Source organism: Trachypithecus francoisi, unplaced genomic scaffold (assembly GCF_009764315.1).
Source record: "Trachypithecus francoisi isolate TF-2019V2 unplaced genomic scaffold, Tfra_2.0 Lachesis_group20, whole genome shotgun sequence".
Taxonomy (NCBI): Eukaryota; Metazoa; Chordata; class Mammalia; order Primates; family Cercopithecidae; genus Trachypithecus; species Trachypithecus francoisi.
In genome coordinates, this window is record NW_022681466.1 from 38,909,441 (window position 1) to 38,927,776 (window position 18,336).

Here is an 18,336-nt window from a genome sequence, read left to right on the forward strand (position 1 = left end):
CCAAAATACGAAGGCAATGAAAGGTTCTGCTTTTCTTCCCCCAAAGATTCCTTTTCTCCTTTAACAAATAATGACATCATAATTGTGGTATGGATGGTGCTCTTTCTGTGCACAAAACGGGCCAATCACATCTCCTGTAGCCAGGCTGAGAACAAACAAAAAACGAATAGCGTGCGCTGGCCACGAACTAAAAGGGAAATGTTACTGAGACCTTTAGGTGTTGACTTGGGGATTTGGTCTAGGAATGAGAAGAAACAAGCAGATTCTAAGTCCTACAGCTCAGCCTGGGGAGAGGTGAGAGTCTGGGAATAGACAGAGCCAGGTGCTTTTGGAACAGAAGCTGAGAAAACAGGCCTCACCCTCCAGCCAGAGGAGGGCATGATGAACAGGGGAGCAGGGCCGGTGTCATAGGGAATCATTAAGTGCTAGCACCCATCAAGCACCAATACATGCCAGGGACCCTTTTGCTGCCTTATATGACCTTATTTCCTCCTCACAACAGTCCTGTGATGTAGGTGCTATTATTTTCCCATTGCAGAGATGAGCAAACTAAGGCCCAGCAAGGTTTAGTAACTAGCCCAGCGTCCCAGAGCTAGCATGTAACAGACCCAGGCAGTCTAGTTCCAGCTCTCATGCTCGGGTTAGCCCATGTGTGCACACCTAGAAGTTTAGACCCAGGAGTCCAAGTACGTGAACAATTATTGTTTGAGCACCTACCATGTGCCAGGCATTGTTTTAGCCACTGAAGACATAAATAAGACAGATAAGGAGGCTCCTATAAGGAGGTGATATTCCAGTGGGAGAGACAGGCAATAAAGAAGTAAACAAAGAAGATCATTTGAACAGTGATACAGGTCATGATACAGGAGAATGGCTAGGAGATGTGCATGGGGAAGGAAGGCAATGTTGGAGAGAGTGGTCAGGAAAGGCCTCTCTGAGGAGATGGTATTTGAGTAGAGGCCAGAAGGATGAGAAGGGATCAGCAGCTTGAAGCCTGAGGAGAGAGCTTGCCAATAAGGGGTAACAGCCAGTGCAAAGCCCCTGAGGCAGGGAAAAGCCTATGTTCAAGGAACAGAAACAAGTGCAATGTGAGGAACATGAGGAGAGGGTTGGAGATGAAGCTGGAGTGGGCGGGATAAGATCACAGGTGCCTGAAACTGCAGCCATCACACATCCCCGGCTGGGTGAGCCTCCTGAAAGATGGTTACATCAACCATTTTGATGACTGACATCTAAATCCCATTTCTGGCCGGGTGCAGTGGCTCACGCCTGTAATCCCAGCACTTTGGGAGGCCAAGGCGGATGGATCACCTGAGGTCAAGTTCAAGACCAGCCTAGCCAACATGGTGAAATGCTGTCTCTGCTAAAAATACAAAAATGAGCCAGGTATGGTGGCACAAACTTGTAGTCCCAGTTACTCGAGAGGCTAAGGCAGGAGAATCACTTGAACCCAGGAGGCAGAGGTTGCAATGAGCCAAGATCGCACCACTGTACTCCAGCCTAGGCGACAGAGCAAGACTTCGTCTCAAAATAAATAAACACATATATACATAAATACATAAATAAATAAAATACAATCCCATTTCTCAGGTTGCCTCTTATGCTTGGACAGCACAAAAATCCTTATTAGCACCAAAGAGAGAAAAAAATGATGAGATTCCAATCTTTTTTTTTTTTTTTTGAGACAGGGTTTCACTCTGTCACCCAGGCTGGAGTGCAGTGACGCGATCATAGCTCACTGTGGCCTCAACCTCCTGGCTCAAGCAATCCTTCCAACTCAGCCTCCAGAGTAGGTCGGACCATGCCCAGCTAATTTACTGATTTTTTTTGTAGAGATGAAGTCTTGCTATATTGCCCAGGCTGCTCTCGGACTCCTGAGCTCAGGCAATCCTTCCACCTCGATCTCCCAAAGTACTGGAATTACAGGTATGAATCACCATGCCTGGCCTCCTCCTCTTTGACAGCCACACGGCAAAGCTGGCCAAATCTTGATGGATTCTCTTTGCTAATTCCCCAATTCTGCCCAGTCCTGAAAGAATAAGGCTCTAGAATGAGGAAATCTGAGTTTGAATGCTGGCTTGGCCACTCACCAACTCTGGGTGTGTTACTTAACCTCAATTTCCTCATCTGAGATATAAGAGAAAAAGTAGGGTGGTACCAAGAATTAACCAGGGTAATGCCTAGAGCCTGGCACCTTGCAAGAGCTTGGTAAGGGTTAGTGATTGTTGCAGCTGTTGTGTTGATTCAAATAAAGGTGTTGGTCCCGGCGCACAGCCAGCATAGGGATTACCAGGAATTTGTCACTGGAACTCCACCTCATCCTTCCAAGTTTTGTCATTGGACCTTTTATCACGCAGATTAGCCAATTCACACTGACATTACATATGGACATTTCTAGTAACAATAACAAAAATAACCACAGCTAACATAGAACCCTCTCCATTGTATGCTAGGCTCTATGCTGCTTACATAGATTACTTAATTTTTTTTTTTTTTTTTTTTTTGAGACGGAGTCTTGCTCTGTCGCCCGAGCTGGAGTGCAGTGGCCAGATCTCAGCTCACTGCAAGCTCCGCCTCCCGGGTTCACGCCATTCTCCTGCCTCAGCCTCCCGAGTAGCTGGGACTACAGGCGCCAGCCACCTCGCCCGGCTAGCTTTTTGTATTTTTTAGTAGAGACGGGGTTTCACTGTGTTAGCCAGGATGGTCTCGAACTCCTGACCTCGTGATCCACCCGTCTTGGCCTCCCAAAGTGCTGGGATTACAGGCTTGAGCCACCGCGCCCAGCCAGCCACCGCGCCCGGCCTTTTTTTTTTTTTTTTTAATGAGACATGCGATTGTAGCCCAGGCTAGAGTACAATCGCATGATCATAGCTCACTGCAGCCTCGAGCTCCTGGCATCAAGGGATCCACCTGCCTCAGCCTCTGGAGCAGCTGGGATCACACACATGCTACACCACACCTGGTTTATGGACTACTTTTTTTTTTTTTTGAGATGGAGTCTTGCTCCGTTGCTCAGGCTGGAGTACAATGGCGTGATGTCGACTCACTGCAACCTCTGCCTCCTGGGTTCAAGTGATTCTCCTGCCTCCACCTCCCGAGTAGCCGGGATTACAGGCATGTGCCACCATGCCCGGCTAATTTTGTATTTTTAATAGAGTTGGGGTTTCTCCATGTTGGTCAGGCTGGTCTCGAATTCCGGACCTCAGGTGATCTGCCCACCTCGGCCTCCCAAAGTGCTGGGATTATAGGCATGAGCCACTGTGCCCAGCCCGGATTACTTAATTTAACCCTCACAACATCCTGTGAGGTAGGGGTGCTATCACTGTCCCCACTTACAGAAGAGGAAAACAAAACTCCAAAGGATGATGCAGCTTGCCCAGCTCACAGCTCACAAATAGGAAGTGGCAGAGCTGGAATCTGAGCTCAAACTGTCTGGCTCCTGCCCTCTTAAGCATGACATTTGGTCTTCAATGCAACAGATACTGACTGACCACCTACTACATTACAGACTGCGTTTAGAAGCGGAGGAAAAAGAGATATGTAGGCCAGGCACAGTGGCTCATGCTTGTCATCCCAGCACTTTGGGAGGCCAAGGAGGGTGGATCACTTGAGGTCAGGAGTTCGAGACCAGTTTGGCCAACATGGCAAAACTCCGTCTCTACTAAAGGTACAAAAACCATCCGGGCGTGGTGGCAGGTGCCTGTAATCCCAGCTGCTCAGGAGGCTGAGGCAGGAGAATCACTTGAACCCAGGAGGCAGAGGTTGCAGTGAGCCAAGATTGCACCACTGCACTCCATCCTGGGCGACAGAGTGGAACTGTGTCTCAAAAAAAAAAAAGATATGTAATATGGCTAATTGCACCAGACTGAATAGTGTTCCCCTCAATTTCATATCAATCCAGAACCTGTGATGTGACCTTATTTGGAAATAGAGTCTTTGCAGATGTCATCAAGTTAAGATGAGGTCATACTGGAGGAGGGTGGGCCTTCAATCCAATGACTGGTATTTTTATTAGAGGAGGGGAGTCTGGACACTGGCATGAAAGAACACCACGTAACAACAGAGGCAGAGATAGGAGTCCTCAAGCCCAGAATGCCAAGGATTCCAGCAGGCACCAAAATCCAGGAGAGAGGCAAGGAATGGATTCTCTGTCAGAGCCGTCAGTCGTAACCTTGATTTTGGACTTCTGGCTTTCCGAACTGTGAAAGGACAAATTAATGTTTTTTTGGTTTTGTTTTTGTTTTTTTGAGACGGAGTCTCGCTCTGTCACCCAGGCTGGAGTGCAGTGGCACCATCTCGGCTCACTGCAAGCTCCGCCTCCTGGGTTCATGCCATTCTCCTGCCTCAGCCTCCCAAGTAGCTGGGACTACACGCGTGTACCAATACGTCCAGATAATTTCTGGATTTTTCATAGAGATGGGGTTTCACCTTGTTAGCCAGGATGGTCTCGATCTCCTGACCTCATGATCCGCCCGCCTCAGCCTCTCAAAGTGCTGGGATTACAGGTGTGAGCCACCGCACCTGGCCAGGACAAAGTCATGTTTTAAGCTGTCCAGTTTGGAGTAATTTGTTCCAGCAGTCCTAGAAAATTCATTTATTCACAAACGAAAAGGAGCCAATAGAACCGGGCATGGTGGCTTCAGCGTGCAGTCCCAGCTAGTCACCCCAGACCCTGTTGGGCAATAAGAGTTTGTGTCTGAAAGTCACGGTTCCCCACTGGCCGTGAGTAGGCAGAGGAAGAAACCAGCGATGAATCAGTTCATGGCCTCACAGGAAGCCCGGCTTTCCTGTCAACAAAGAAGAATGAAAAGCCGACGACCTCAGCCCAGAGGGCTATCCACCTGGCCACTGTCACGAGGCTCAGATGGAAAGCAACACTTTCATAAGGGGTGGGGAGAAGGAGAGCCCAACGAACCACATTTGGCATCTGACCCCTGAGTCGCCCTTTCTGCTCAGGATGAGAGTGTGACAGTAGAGACAGCACATGAGAAAAAAAAATGTGTAAGCTTCGAAAATCTCAGCTTAAATAATGGGACTAGTATTTCCTCACTAACCCGCTAGACACTGAAAGCAGAAGTTCCTAAGCATTTCACAACCCAGGCCCTTTTGAGAATCTGGTAAGTGCTAATGGATGGATGAACTCTCTCCCCAGAAAAATCTTCTTATATGCAACATTTGGGGTGACATCCCAGGGCATCTGGAGCTCCTAGAGCCCATTTATTGACAAACAAATATTAATTGTCCACTATGTACCAGGTACTGTGCTACATGCTAGGAATATAAGCAGGAAAGAATAGATGAGGCATTTTTCTTCCTGAAAAAATGAAGGAGGGAGGTGTGTAAGTTTCCTGTGGCTGCCGTAACAAATTACCACAAGCTGTGTGGCTTAAAACAACAGTACAGGCCGGGCGTGGTGGCTCAAGCCTGTAATCCCAGCACTTTGGGAGGCCGAGACGGGCGGATCACGAGGTCAGGAGATCGAGACCATCCTGGCTAACACGGTGAAACCCCGTCTCTACTAAAAAATACAAAAAACTAGCCGGGCGAGGTGGCGGGCGCCTGTAGTCCCAGCTATTCGGGAGGCTGAGGCAGGAGAATGGCGTCAACCCGGGAGGCGGAGCTTGCAGTGAGCTGAGATTGCGCCACTGAACTCCAGCCCGGGTGACAGAGCGAGACTCCGTCTCAAAAAAAAAAAAAAAAAAAAGAAAGAAAATTGCTAAAAAAAAAAAAAAAAAAAAACAACAGTACAGGCCAGACATGGTGGCTCAGACCCGTAATCCCAGCACTGTGGGAGGCCAAGGCGAGTGGATCACTTGAGGTCAGGGGTTCGAGACTAACCTGGCCAACATGGTGAAACCCCATCTCTACAAATATACAAAAATTAGCCAGGCACGGTGGCAGATGCCTGTAATCCCAGCTACTCGGGAGGCTGAGGCTAGAGAATCGGTTGAACCCGGGAGGTGGAGGTTACAGTGAGCCAAGATCGTACCACTGCACTCCAACCTGAGCAACAGAGCTAGACTCCGTCTTAAAAATAAATAAATAAATACAGTATAGGAGGCTAAAAGTCTGAAATCAAGATGTCAGCCGGTCTGGTACCTTCTGGAGGCTCTGAGGGAGAATCCGTTTCGTGTCTCTCTCCCGGTTCTGGTGGTTGCCGGTGGTCACTGGTGTTCCTGGCTTGTAGAGGCATGCCTCCAATCTCTGCCTCCTTCTTCACGTCACCATCTCTCTGTGTGTCTCTGTGTCGTCTCCTCTTCTTTTTTTTTTTTTTTTTTTTTTTTTTTTTTTTTTTTTTTTTTTTTTTTTTTGAGACGGAGTCTTGCTCTGCCGCCCAGGTGGAGTGCAGTGGCGGGTCTCAGCTCACTGCAAGCTCCGCCTCCTGGGTTTACGCCATTCTCCTGCCTCAGCCTCCCAAGCAGCTGGGACTACAGGCGCCCGCCATGTCGCCCGGCTAGTTTTTTTTGTATTTTTTAGTAGAGACGGGGTTTCACCATGTTAGCCAGGATGGTCTCGATCTCCTGACCTCGTGATCCGCCCGTCTCGGCCTCCCAAAGTGCTGGGATTACAGGCTTGAGCCACCGCGCCCGGCCGTCTCCTCTTCTTATAAGGAAACGTCACTGGATTTAGGATCCACCCTGAATCGATTCTGAGATCATCGAGAGCCTTAACTAATAACATTTGCAAAGACCCTATTTCCAAATAAGGGCACATTCTGAGGCTCTGGATGGACAAGAATTTAGGGAGCATGCTATTCAACCCAACGTAGTGGTCAGATGATTGAACAGCCACCACGGTAAGCAGCAAGGACCATCACAGAATACCTGAGGCATCCACGAAAGCTTTCCTGAGGCCCTCGTGTACAACTGAGACCTACGTAGTGACTAGAAACTAATTAAACAGAGGAAGTGGATAGTGCACCAGGATGAACTCATCACACAGATGAGGGAAGTGCTCACCCAAAGACCACTCAAGAGAGAAGGGGCGGTGAAGAAACCAGTTTGGGGTTTTGTTGGTTTTGTTTGCTTGTTTTGAGACAGAGTCTCACTCTGTTGCCCAGACTGGAGTGCAGCAGTGCAATCTCAGCTCACTGCAACCTCCACCTCCCAGGTTCAAGCAATTCTCCTGTGTGACACCACATCTGGTTAATTTTTGTATTTTCAGTAGAGATGGGGTTTCACCACATTGGCCAGGCTGGTCTTGAACTCCTGTCCTCAAGTGATGTGCCCACCTTGGCCTCCCAAAGTGTTGGGATTACAGGCGTGAACCACCGCACCCAGCCAAACACCAGTGGTATGGGGTTTGAGTTTTATCCTTAGGGCTAAAAATGTCTTTGAAGGACTGGAAGAAGAAGAGTGTTTTTACAAAGTTCACCTTGATGGAGGTGAGGAAGAATTGGAGTGAGTGAGAACAGATGCAGAAACTGCCACCCACCAAGGGCATGTATCTCAGGAAAAGCATCAAGCTCTAGGATGCAAGTGGCCAAAATTCTGTGGAGATGCCCTATGCGTCATCCTAAGTGGTGAGCTGAAATGATTCCCCCCAAACCACATGGAGGAGTTTCACCAAATGCAGACAGGATCCAAGCTGGACAATCAGACCAATGTTAGCCCAAGAAGAAAATCCTGAAGCCTGAAAGCTCTAATGCTTGTTCTCCATCTAAGTGGGAAAAGGAGCTGGGCGTTTTAACAAAAATCTGCAATAGCTGTTTCCTAAACACTTCCACTCATCAGATGCATAGGTTCCTCTTTTGTGGTCCCTTAGAATTTAGTATGCCTTAAGCATAAGCCATGCCTCTCATAAATAAGTGAGTCATGTCTCCCACGCCTCACACACTCTCTGCTGCTCTTCAAAGGCCATCTCCTCCCTTGAAACCCCAGGTTGGGTTCCATACCCTCGCCTCTGTTCTCCAAAAACTCTGGATGTTGGGGCTGGGTGCGGTGGCTCATGCCTGTAATCCCAGCATTTTGGGAGGCCAAGGTGGGCGGATCACCTGAGGTTAGGAGTTCGAGACCAGACTAACATGGAGAAATCCCATCTCTACTAAAAATACAAAATTAGCCAGGTGTGGAGGCATGCACCTGTGATCCCAGCTACTTGGAAGGCTGAGGCAGGAGAATCACTTGAACCCAGGAGGTGGAGGTTGCAGTGAGCTGAGATCGTGCCACTGCACTCCAGCTTGGGCAACAAGAGTGAAACTCCTTCTCAACAAAAAAAAAAAATCTGGAAGTGGGCTCACAAACTATCTGCTTATAATTCTTATTTCCCTTATTTCCCTTTCTTTCTTTCTTTCTTTCTTTCTTTATTTTGAGACAGTCTTGCTCTTGTTGCCCAAGCTGGAGTGCAGTGGCGCGATCTCAGCTCACTGCAACCTCCACCTCCCAGGTTCAAGTGATTTTCCTGCCTCAGCCTCCCAAGTAGCTGGGATCACAGGTGCCTGCCACCGTGCCTGGCTAATTTTTGTATTTTTAGTAGAGACGGAGTTTCACTATGTTGGCCAGGCTAGTCTCCAACTCTTGACCTCAGGAGATTCGCCCACCTCGGCCTCCCAAAGTGCTGGGATTACAGGCGTGAGCCACTGCACCCGGTCTTTTAAGAGACAGAGTCTCACTCTGTCACCCACACTGGAGTGCAGTGGCACGATCATAGCTCACTGCAGCCTTGAACTCCTGGGATCCAGTGATCCTCCCACTTCAGCCTCCCAAGTAGCTAGGATCACAGGAGTGTGCCACCATCGCTGGCTAACTTGCTTTTATTTTTTGTAGGAGTGGGATCTCGCCAGGTTGCCCAAGCTGGTCCCAAAATCATGGGCTCAGGTGAACCTCCTGCCTGAGCCTCCGCAAGCACTGGGATTACAGCCATGAGCCACTGCATCCAGCCCCTTACTTTCCTTTTAACCTGTCTCCTCTACCAGACAATGAATAACTTGAGGGCAAAAATGTTTTATCTTGTTCACCTCTGTATTCCTAGAGCCTAACACATAATTAAATGTTATCAGACAGATGGATGGGTGCTAGATGGCGGGATTTCTTCAGGATGCTATGCTAGCTTCAAATCAAATTCATTAATAGATTAATTAAATCAGCATGGGTCCATCAATGACTCTTTAAGTGCTTTGCACGGCCCCCTTCCCCTCTCAAGAACGGGAGTAAGACATCCAAAGACAGGTTGGCCTGGCATCTCAAGACTCACCTCATTCCCTCCGAAGCCATCTTATCAAGGTTGGCAGTGTCCTTTGTTTCTGCCCAGTTTGCGCCCAGGTCACCCCACCCCATGTCATCAGCCAGAATAATCACAAAGTTTGGCTTCTGGCCTCTTGTTTTCCCATTGATGCAAAAATCCACAAGAGGATAAAGAAATCCTGAGAAACTCACTCCTGTCAACAAAACCTTTAGAAAAAGCCAGCCCATGGTGGTTAAGGCAGGATTCCGACTGTCTGGAGCGACGGCAGCCACTACTAGAGACTTTTCTGAGAGCTTCCTTTCTGCTGACTTTCAAAGCAGGGAGTCTCTGGGGAGCAGGGGTGGAGTTTGCAAGAAGACGCTGGTGGCAGCAGTGATGGCGGTGATAATGGCCATAGGAGTGTTGGGGGCTACAGAAATGAGGCCCCCGTCTGGAATCCTAATTCAAAAGAATCAGGAAATTTGCAATCCCTAATTTGGCTTGATCTTCTATGGTCAGTGTTTCCTCACTGCAGCTCAGTAAAACAACTGGTTCTGTTCAATCATTAGCCATCAATGTCAATAACTGCTCTTTGGCCACTAAGAAAGTGACTCTTCTGTATTCAGGGCTGCAGAGCCACAGCACAGGCCTCACATCTGTCTGGGACTCCATCTGGTGACTACAGGATGAGTTCTTGCATCTGCAGAACACCTGGATGTTCTAGAAGCCACAGTCAGCCCCGAATAAGTTTCTGAGTTCCAGATGGTTGAGGGCTTCATGTTTCTGTAAGGTTTCCTGAAAGAACAAAAATTGACAAGAAAACAGAGTTAAAACTGCCAGTGCAGCTGTGTTTTACTCAGTAGCTTAGGAAATAATCACTTTTCCATGCCAACAGATGTTTTTATTCAGATATTTAACTGATTCATCTGTTTCTCCACCTGAAAAATAGTGATGATAATAATACTTGCAATGGACCTATAGTGACAGGGTTGGAAGTAACATTAGAGATGATCTCTGCCAACCCACTCACCGTATAGATGAGGATATTGAGGCCCAGTGTTCTGGGTGAGACCAGGACCAGCCCCCAATGCTGCTAAATCCCAGTGTGCCACTGAGAATTCTAGAAGGAGAGGTGAGACCCTTATTACCAAGACATGGTTATCTGTAACAGTCATGCTATAACCTAATGTCTCTACATTAAAAAAAAAAAAAAAAAAAATTGGAGATAGGGTCTTGCTACGTTGCCTAGGCCAGTCTTGAACTCCTGGCTCCAGTGATCCTCTTGCCTCAACTTCCCACATAGCTGGGATTATACGCATGTGCCTCCATGCCCAGCTAAAATTCTTTTTTTTGAGACTGAGTCTCACTCTATCACCCAGGCTGGAGTGCAATGGCACAATCTTGGCTCACTGAAATCTCTGCCTCCCAGGTTGAAGAAATTCTCGCCAGGAGTGGTGGTTCACACTTGTAATCTCAGCACTTTGGGAAGCCAAGGTGGGCGGCTCACCTGAGGTTGGGAGTTCAAGACCAGTCTGACCAACATGGAGAAACCCCAGCTCCACTAAAAATATAAAATGAGCCGGGTGTGGTGGCACATGCCTGTAATCCCAGCTACTCGGGAGGCTGAGGCATGAGAATGGCTTGAACCCAGGAGGTGGAGATTGTGGTGAGCTGAGATCACACCACTGAACTCCAGCCTGGGGCAACAGGAACAAAACTCCATCTCAAAAAAAACAAAAAAAAAGAAAAAAGAAATTCTCATGCCTCAGCCTCCTGGTAGCTGGGATTACAGGTGCCCACCAACACACCCCAGCACATTTTTGTATTTTTGGTAGAGATGGGGTTTCACCATGTTGGCCAGGCTGGTCTCAAACTCCTGACCTCAAGGGATCTGCCTGCCTTGGCCTCCTTAAGTGCTAGGATGACAGGCGTGAGCCACCACACCCAGGCCCAGCTAAAATTCTTGACAGAAGTTAATCTGGGGGAAAAGGAAATGGTTTTAAAAAGTTAACAATAGATTCTAGGTAGAGGACATATGGGTGCTTACTATAGAACTCTTTTAATTTTGCTGTATGTTTGTAATTTTCATAATAAAATGTCAGAAAAAATTTCATAATTTTTTTTTCATGGAAATGTGTCCCTTTGCATCCTAGCCATGTAATTTTAATAAGAAAATCTAAAGACATGTTCAGCCAGTGGTGCGTCCTACACATGGAGGTACATACGAATCTGCTGTGGATTTTGTGTTTATTAAACTGCAGATTCAGTAGATAACGCTGGGCCTGGGATCTGTATTTCTAACAAGCCCATGTGAGGCCTGTACTGCTCGTCTTTGGGTCACACTTTAAGTAGCATAGGTGCTGGAAAACAAAAACATCATGAGTCTAGTGCAAGAAGCAAAAGGAAACTGCTTAATCTAACTGATGACTCAACTTCAGTGGACAAACAAAAGCAACAAATCAGACTGAGTTTTGAAAGACGGGAATTGAAGGTTATACTTTAAGCTAGAGATTGCAAATGGAGCCAAGGATAAAACTAGATTAGCTCTAGTTCACTTAAAAGCCCTAAATTTGTAAGTTTATTTTATCTATGTATTTATTTATTTTTAAAGAGATAGATCCCAGCTCACCGCAGTCTCAAACTCCTGGGTTCAAATGATCCTCCTGCCTCAGCCTCCCGGGTAGCTAGAACTACAAGTGTATGCCACCAAGCCCAGCTAATTTTCTTTTTATTTTTTGTACAGATTGGGTCTCACTATATTGCCCAGGCCAGTCTGGAACTCCTGGGCTCAAGTGATCCTCCCACCTCAACCTCTCAAAGTGCTGGGATTGCATGCATAAGCCACCACATCCAGTCAAGTAGGAAGTTTAATAAGGAGGAACAGAGTTGAAATTGTGGACCAAATAAAAATTTCAGTTGGCTGGGCATGGTGGCTCATTCCTGTAATCCCAATACTTTCGGAGGCCGAGGCAGAAGGATTACTTGAGGCCAGGGGTTCAAGATTAGCCTGGCCAACATAGTAAGACCTTATCTCTATTTTTTTAATCTAAAATTAACAACAACAACAACAACAAAGCTTCAGTTGAACACCCAATGTATGGAGCAGATTACAGGAGAACAAATGTGTAAAAAAGATGGGCCTGGGATTATGATAGACACTTTTGCCACTTGTACATCCTTGCCAGCCAACCCAATTGATCAATCCACATGGATGGGGGTGGTTAGAGGTATGTAAATTCTGGAAGACCTGGATAAAAACCAAAAGAATGGGCAAATACACACTTAATCAAAATAAAAGGAAATCCAAGTACACAGTCACGTCATCTGGAGGCCAATGAATCAATTGTTCAGAAATGCAAATTCTTTTGTTTCCCAAAAGGAGATGTATTATCTCAAACTCAATTAGACTCAACTGGTATTTGTTGATCTTGAGACTCCAAAGATGTCTCCTTTTGTAGGAGAAAGCCTTAGCACAAGGAGGGTAGTTAACAAATGCCTGAGGTCCTACTGCTTGATTCCAAGATCATTCTACTGGCTTCTGACCATGTGCAACAGACGCAGGAGACCTTTCCTCTTAAAGCTTCTTAGCTTGGAACACTAGAGCGGCCTCATGCCTGGTCAATAATCCATTTCAGAATGGATCCAATGTAGAAGACTTCAGGGAAAAAAATTCACTTAAGAAAGAAGCTAAAATTAAGGTGGGAATATAAATAAACAGATTGTGTTTCTTCAGTGTTCCATGATGAAACATTCCATTGAGGATTTTCAAAGAGAATCATTACTTAAAATTTTCATAGAATGGAAATAAGCAAATCTAGCCAGCACACCATTGCATTATTCTTCACACCCACACCTCCAGGGAGACATTTAATCCTTTCCCCATTTTTGTTTTAACTAAATGGAAAAGGCAGACCAGATACTCAAAGAATGGATGCCCAGGTACAGACTTTGATTAAGATCTAAGCTCAAACTTAGAGCTCAAGTGCGATAAAGAAAATGGGGCTGGGCGCAGAGGCTTATGCCTGTAATCCCAGCACTTTGGGAGGCCAAGGCAGGTGGATCACCTGAGGTCAGGAGTTCAAGATCAGCCTGGCCAACATGGTGAAGCCCTATCTCTACCAAAAATACAAAAAATTAGCCGGGCATAGTGGCGTGCACCTGTAGTCCCAGCTACTTGGGAGGCTGAGGCAGGAGAATTGCTTGAACCTGGGAAGCAGGGGTTGCAGTGAGCTGAGACTGCGCCACTGCACTCCAACCTGGGCAACGGAGTGAGATTCCGTCTCAAAAAAACAAAACAAAAATATAAGGAAAATGGTCCCATAGCCAGACTCAGTGGCTCATGCCTGTAATCCCAGCACTTTGGGAGGCAAGGTGGGAGGACTGCTTGAGCCTGAGAGTTGGAGACCAGCCTGGGTGAGATGGCAAGACCCGATCTCTACAAAACAATTAAAAAATTAGCCAGGCATGGTGGTATACGTCTACAATCCCAGCTACTCAGGAAACTGAGGTGGAAGGACCACTGGAGCCCAGGAGTTCGAGGCTGTAGCGAGCTATGATGGTGCCATTGTACTCCAGCCTGGGCAACAGAGCAAGATCCTGTCTCTGAAAGCAATACCTCCAAACATACAACTATATAAGCCAAGCATTTGATTGCATCTAGCCCTTAGAACAAATGAAGAAAAGAAAATGGCCTTGCTTGCTGCCCTCAGATCTTATCTGATGTTATTTTGCCAGCTTTTTCTTTCTCCATCACTCTCAGAAAGGAGAGTAGACACAGGGAAGGAGCCCTCCTGGCTATAAAGAAAGGCAGAGTCTTTGTCAAATACAGCGTTCACCCCTCCTTCCACTGGGGCAGAAGGTACTTGGCCACATCAGTCAACAAATCCCACAATGAAGGCCCATCTGCTCCATCAGAGCACAACTGACTGTGAAAGATCCTTGCTGAGGACAAGCATGAACAATTTCCCACATCTCATGCTCCCCAAGCAGGAGTAGAGTGAACTTTAGTTGACAATCAAGCTTTACTCGTGATTCCTGTTCTTCTCCATGACCCCCATTTTAAAGCAGGGCTGCTAAGTGTGCTCAAGTTTGACCTCCCTCAGTTTCCAGGCTTGCTTAGGGGTAAAGGTACTGATAAACAGCCAAATGACCCACAGGCAGGCTGTGGGCCAGAAGCACTGAGAAGCAAATGGAAGACAGGAACCTGAAGATCCGCTGAGCAGTGTCTGAAAACACAGAGCTGAAGTCCTTGGGCTTCCTGAGCCACTCACTTCATCACCTGACCCTCATTTCCCATGGGCCTCCCTGTGGCCAAGCATCCTCCTAGAGAACCTTGAAAACAGCTGAAATAACAAGAAGGTCGGGCAGACCTTTCTGGCAGAGGGTTCTGTTGGTTTTCCAGAGACAAAAGCATCTGATGAGCTGAGGCCAAAAAAGACAAAAGAGCAGTGGGGGAGCGGGTCTCTGGGATGTGAAGTCCTGTTGTTTTACTCCCCAAAATCAGAACATGGTCTGTGTGCTGGCTGGGGGCCAGGAGCCATCAGGGGCTGTCAGAAGGGGCCATCGTTGGGCATCAGCTGTTCATGTGTTGTCTGAAGCAACTCCCCAATGCATTCTGTCATTTGTCCACCAAATTTGTACTGACTGACAGGTTTTAAACCAGGCACGGTGCATACAGCCGTGAATGAAATAGACAAAAATCCCTGCCCTCACACCACTTACTTTTTTGAGAGTGAGGGGAGAAACGAAATCAATAAAATGTAAATAGCACGGAGAACATCAAAGAAGGAACTCAGGCATGGGATGGAGGCTGCAAAGTTAAAGGGGGTGGTCTGGGACAATCTCATCGAGAAAGTGCAATTTGGATTAGGATCTGTATGAGGTCAGGGAGGAAGCTACACAGCCAACAGGAAGCCATGCAGGAAAGGTAGAGAAACTGGGAAAGGCCGAGGTCTGGCACAAGCAAGGAGCGGCAAATAAGCCACTGCAGAAGCAATGGAGAGACGAAGGGCAGGGATTAGAGTCAGAGAGGAAAGAAAGGCTTTTGCTGCGAGAGATGGGAAGCCAGAGGGATTGAGCAAGAGCAGCAGGCTCTGGCTTACATTGTAACAGAATCCCTGCCCTGTTGAGAATACACAAATGCCCTGCAGGGTGGCAGATGAAACAAGCAGCTGAGTTAGGAGTCCCTTGCATGGGTTCAGGTGAGTTCAGGTGAGAGACAGTGCTAAAGCGAGACAAGCAAAATGCCTAGGGCACAAAACGTCAGGAGGTGGCCCTTCTGCTCAGGTGGCCACCCTGTACTCACACTACCTGGGCAGTGAGCACTTCCTTACATGTTGCCTCACCCTAGTCCATCCAGGTGAAAAGGAAAACACAGTTCCCACAATAGCCAGGACAAAGGTTTATTTATCATCTACACATAATAAACATCCTCGTGTCCGTCTTTTGCCCATAGACCCCAACATGTAATTTTGAGGCTGGCCCAACTTGGAAAGATTGCTTTCTTAGAGTGTGAGGGCTAAGGGGTAGTAGTCTAAGCTCAACAGAGGATGCAGAAGACATCTTTGAATGCCTCTATCCAGCCTGGGAAAGCAATTTCACTTAGGTAATTAAAATGCTTTAAAAAAAAAAAAAAAAAAAAAGCTTGGAGACTTCATGCCAGACACTGTTTGGGACAATATCATCTCTGTGAACCCAACGATGCCAGGAAACCCATTCACAGGGGGCATATGACATCCTGCCTAGTTTTAGGCTCGAACCACCTGTTGAGACTGTCACAGAAGAAAGCCATATTGCAGGAGCCAATTTGAGAGAGCCCAGGTGGTATCACACCATGCATCTAAAAACCCAGTAGCCCTGAGGAAATTATATCTGTGTCCTGGCTCACAGATCAGAGAGAGGACATGGACCTCTGGATAACATCTTTTCTCTAAAAGTCTATCCTCCACTTGAGAAGGAAAATCCTGAGGAGTGTGATTAAGAAGAAAGCTCCAGGAAAACTGTCTGAAATTAGCTCCCTGGAAGCCTGTTTGCCACATTTTTAAGAACTTTTCACAAAACTGTATTTACTTATCACTTATTACACATTTTATTATGGAAGTTGTCAAACACACCAAAATTGAGAAACTCACATGTACTTACCCAACATCTCAATTCAACAATTATCAACATATGGTCAGGCTGGCCCTCTCCTTCAATTTCCCTTTGCCTCCCTCTCCACGTATGCTGGATTATTTTGAAGTAAGCCCCAGGCCAGGGGTGGTGGGCCACACGTGTAATCCCAGTGCTTTGGGAGGCTGAGGCAGGAAGATCACCTGAGGCCAAGAGTTAGAGGCCAGCCTGGGCAACACAGCGAGACAACAACAACAAAATAGCTGGGTATGGTGGCATGTGCTATAGTCCCAGTTGCTGGGGAGGCTGAAGTGGGAAGATGGCTGGAACTGAGGAGCTCGAGGCTGCAAGTGAGCCGTGATCATGTCATTGCACTCCAGCCTGGCCAACAGAGCAAGACCCTGTCTCTTAAAAAATAAAAAGCAATCCCAGACATCATATAATTTTATCCAAAAGTATTTTGGTACGATTCTCTAAAAGTTAATTCTTACTATATAACTACAATTCCATAACACTCTCCTTTTAAAAATTAACAATGGATAGTATCATCAAAAATTCAATCAGAGTTCAAATGTCCTCCATTGTCTTATCAGTATATTTTTTTTTAACAGTTAGTTTGTTCTAATCAGTATCTAGACAAGGTTCACAATACACTGCACTTGGTTCACGCGTCTCTTTTCTTTTCATTTATGGCTCCCCTCCTCCTTTCTCTGCATAGATTTATAAATAAGTTATGTTGTTTGCCCTGTAACATTTCTCAAATTTTGGATTTAGCTGATTGTATCCTCTATTGAAATGTTCCCTGGACCCCTGTTTTCCCTGTAAACTGGCTTGTAGATCTAGGATGAGATCCAATCCAGGTTCGATTTTATTTTTTGGCAGGCCCACCTCATGCATCGTATCTTTCCCCTTGTCACGTTCAGCCTGATCGGTGGTTTACGTGTCAAAGTTCCATTTTTTCAGCTAGGCGCAGTGGCTCATGCCTGTAATCCCAGTACTTTGGGAGGCCAAGGCAGGCGGATCACCTGAGGTCAGGAGTTTGAGACCAGCCTGGTCAACATGGTGAAACCCCGTCTCTACTAAAAATATAAAAATTAGCCAGGCATGGTGGTGGGTGCCTGTAATCCCAGCTGCTTGGGAGGCTGAGGCAGGAGAATTGCTTGAATCCAGGAGACGGAGGTTGCAGTGAGCCAACACAGTGCCACTGCACTCCAGGCTGGGCAACAGAGTGAGACTCTGTCTCAAAAAAAAAACAAGTTCAATTTTTTCCCTTTGTCATTTTTGTATGAGAGTAGGAAACTTTCTCTTAAGAAAAACAGTGCTTTGTACTATCTTTTCTGTTTCCGTAGATTTACCCTTGCCCTGGATCCATTCCACTTCCACATAATGAAATATGTTATTCTGTTATAAATTAAAAGTTTGTGTGCCCCCAAAATTTGTATGTTGAAGCCCTAACTCTCAGTGTGATGATATTTGAAGATAGGCCTTTGTAGGGTGATAAAGCTTAGATGAAGTCATGAGGTGATGGGATTAGTGCCCTTACAAGAAGAAACATCAGAGAACTTGTTCGCTCATTCTCTCCGCCATGTGAGGACACAGCAAGAAGGTGGCTGTCTGCAGGGCAGGAAGAGAGCCCTCACCCGCAACTGAATTGGCCAGCACCTTAATCTTTGACTTTCCAGCCTCCAAAGCTGTAAACAATAAATTTCTGTTGTTTGGGCTGTATTTTTGTAAATTTCTGTTGTTAGTCTATAGTATTTTTCTTTTTTCTTTTTTTTTTTTTTTTGAAACAGAATCCCGCTCTATCACCCAGGCTGGAGAGCAGTGGAGCAATCTCAGCTCACTGCAACCTCCATCTCCTAGGTTCAAGAGATTCTCGTGCCTCAGTCTCCCAAATAGCTGGGACCACAGATACATACCACCATGCCCAGCTAATTTTTATATTTTTAGTAGAGACAGGGTTTCACCAGACTGGTCTTGAACTTCTAACCTCAAGTGATCCGCCCATCTCACACTCCCAAAGTGTGGGGATTACAGGCATGGGGCAACAAGCCCAGCCTAGTC

General features: G+C 46.6%; 1 protein-coding gene across 2 annotated transcripts in view; it reads right to left on the reverse strand.

Annotated features, from left to right (window-relative positions):
• The window catches only part of ARSG (arylsulfatase G), a 143,470-nt gene that overhangs the window by 85,624 nt on the left and 39,510 nt on the right, over positions 1-18,336 (reverse strand). For both annotated transcript variants that reach the window (XM_033183866.1, XM_033183867.1), the window contains exon 2: positions 9,193-9,957. In XM_033183866.1, coding sequence (XP_033039757.1) covers positions 9,193-9,410 — 218 coding nt within the window. In that variant the 5' untranslated portion in view covers positions 9,411-9,957. The remainder of the gene's footprint in view (positions 1-9,192; positions 9,958-18,336) is intronic.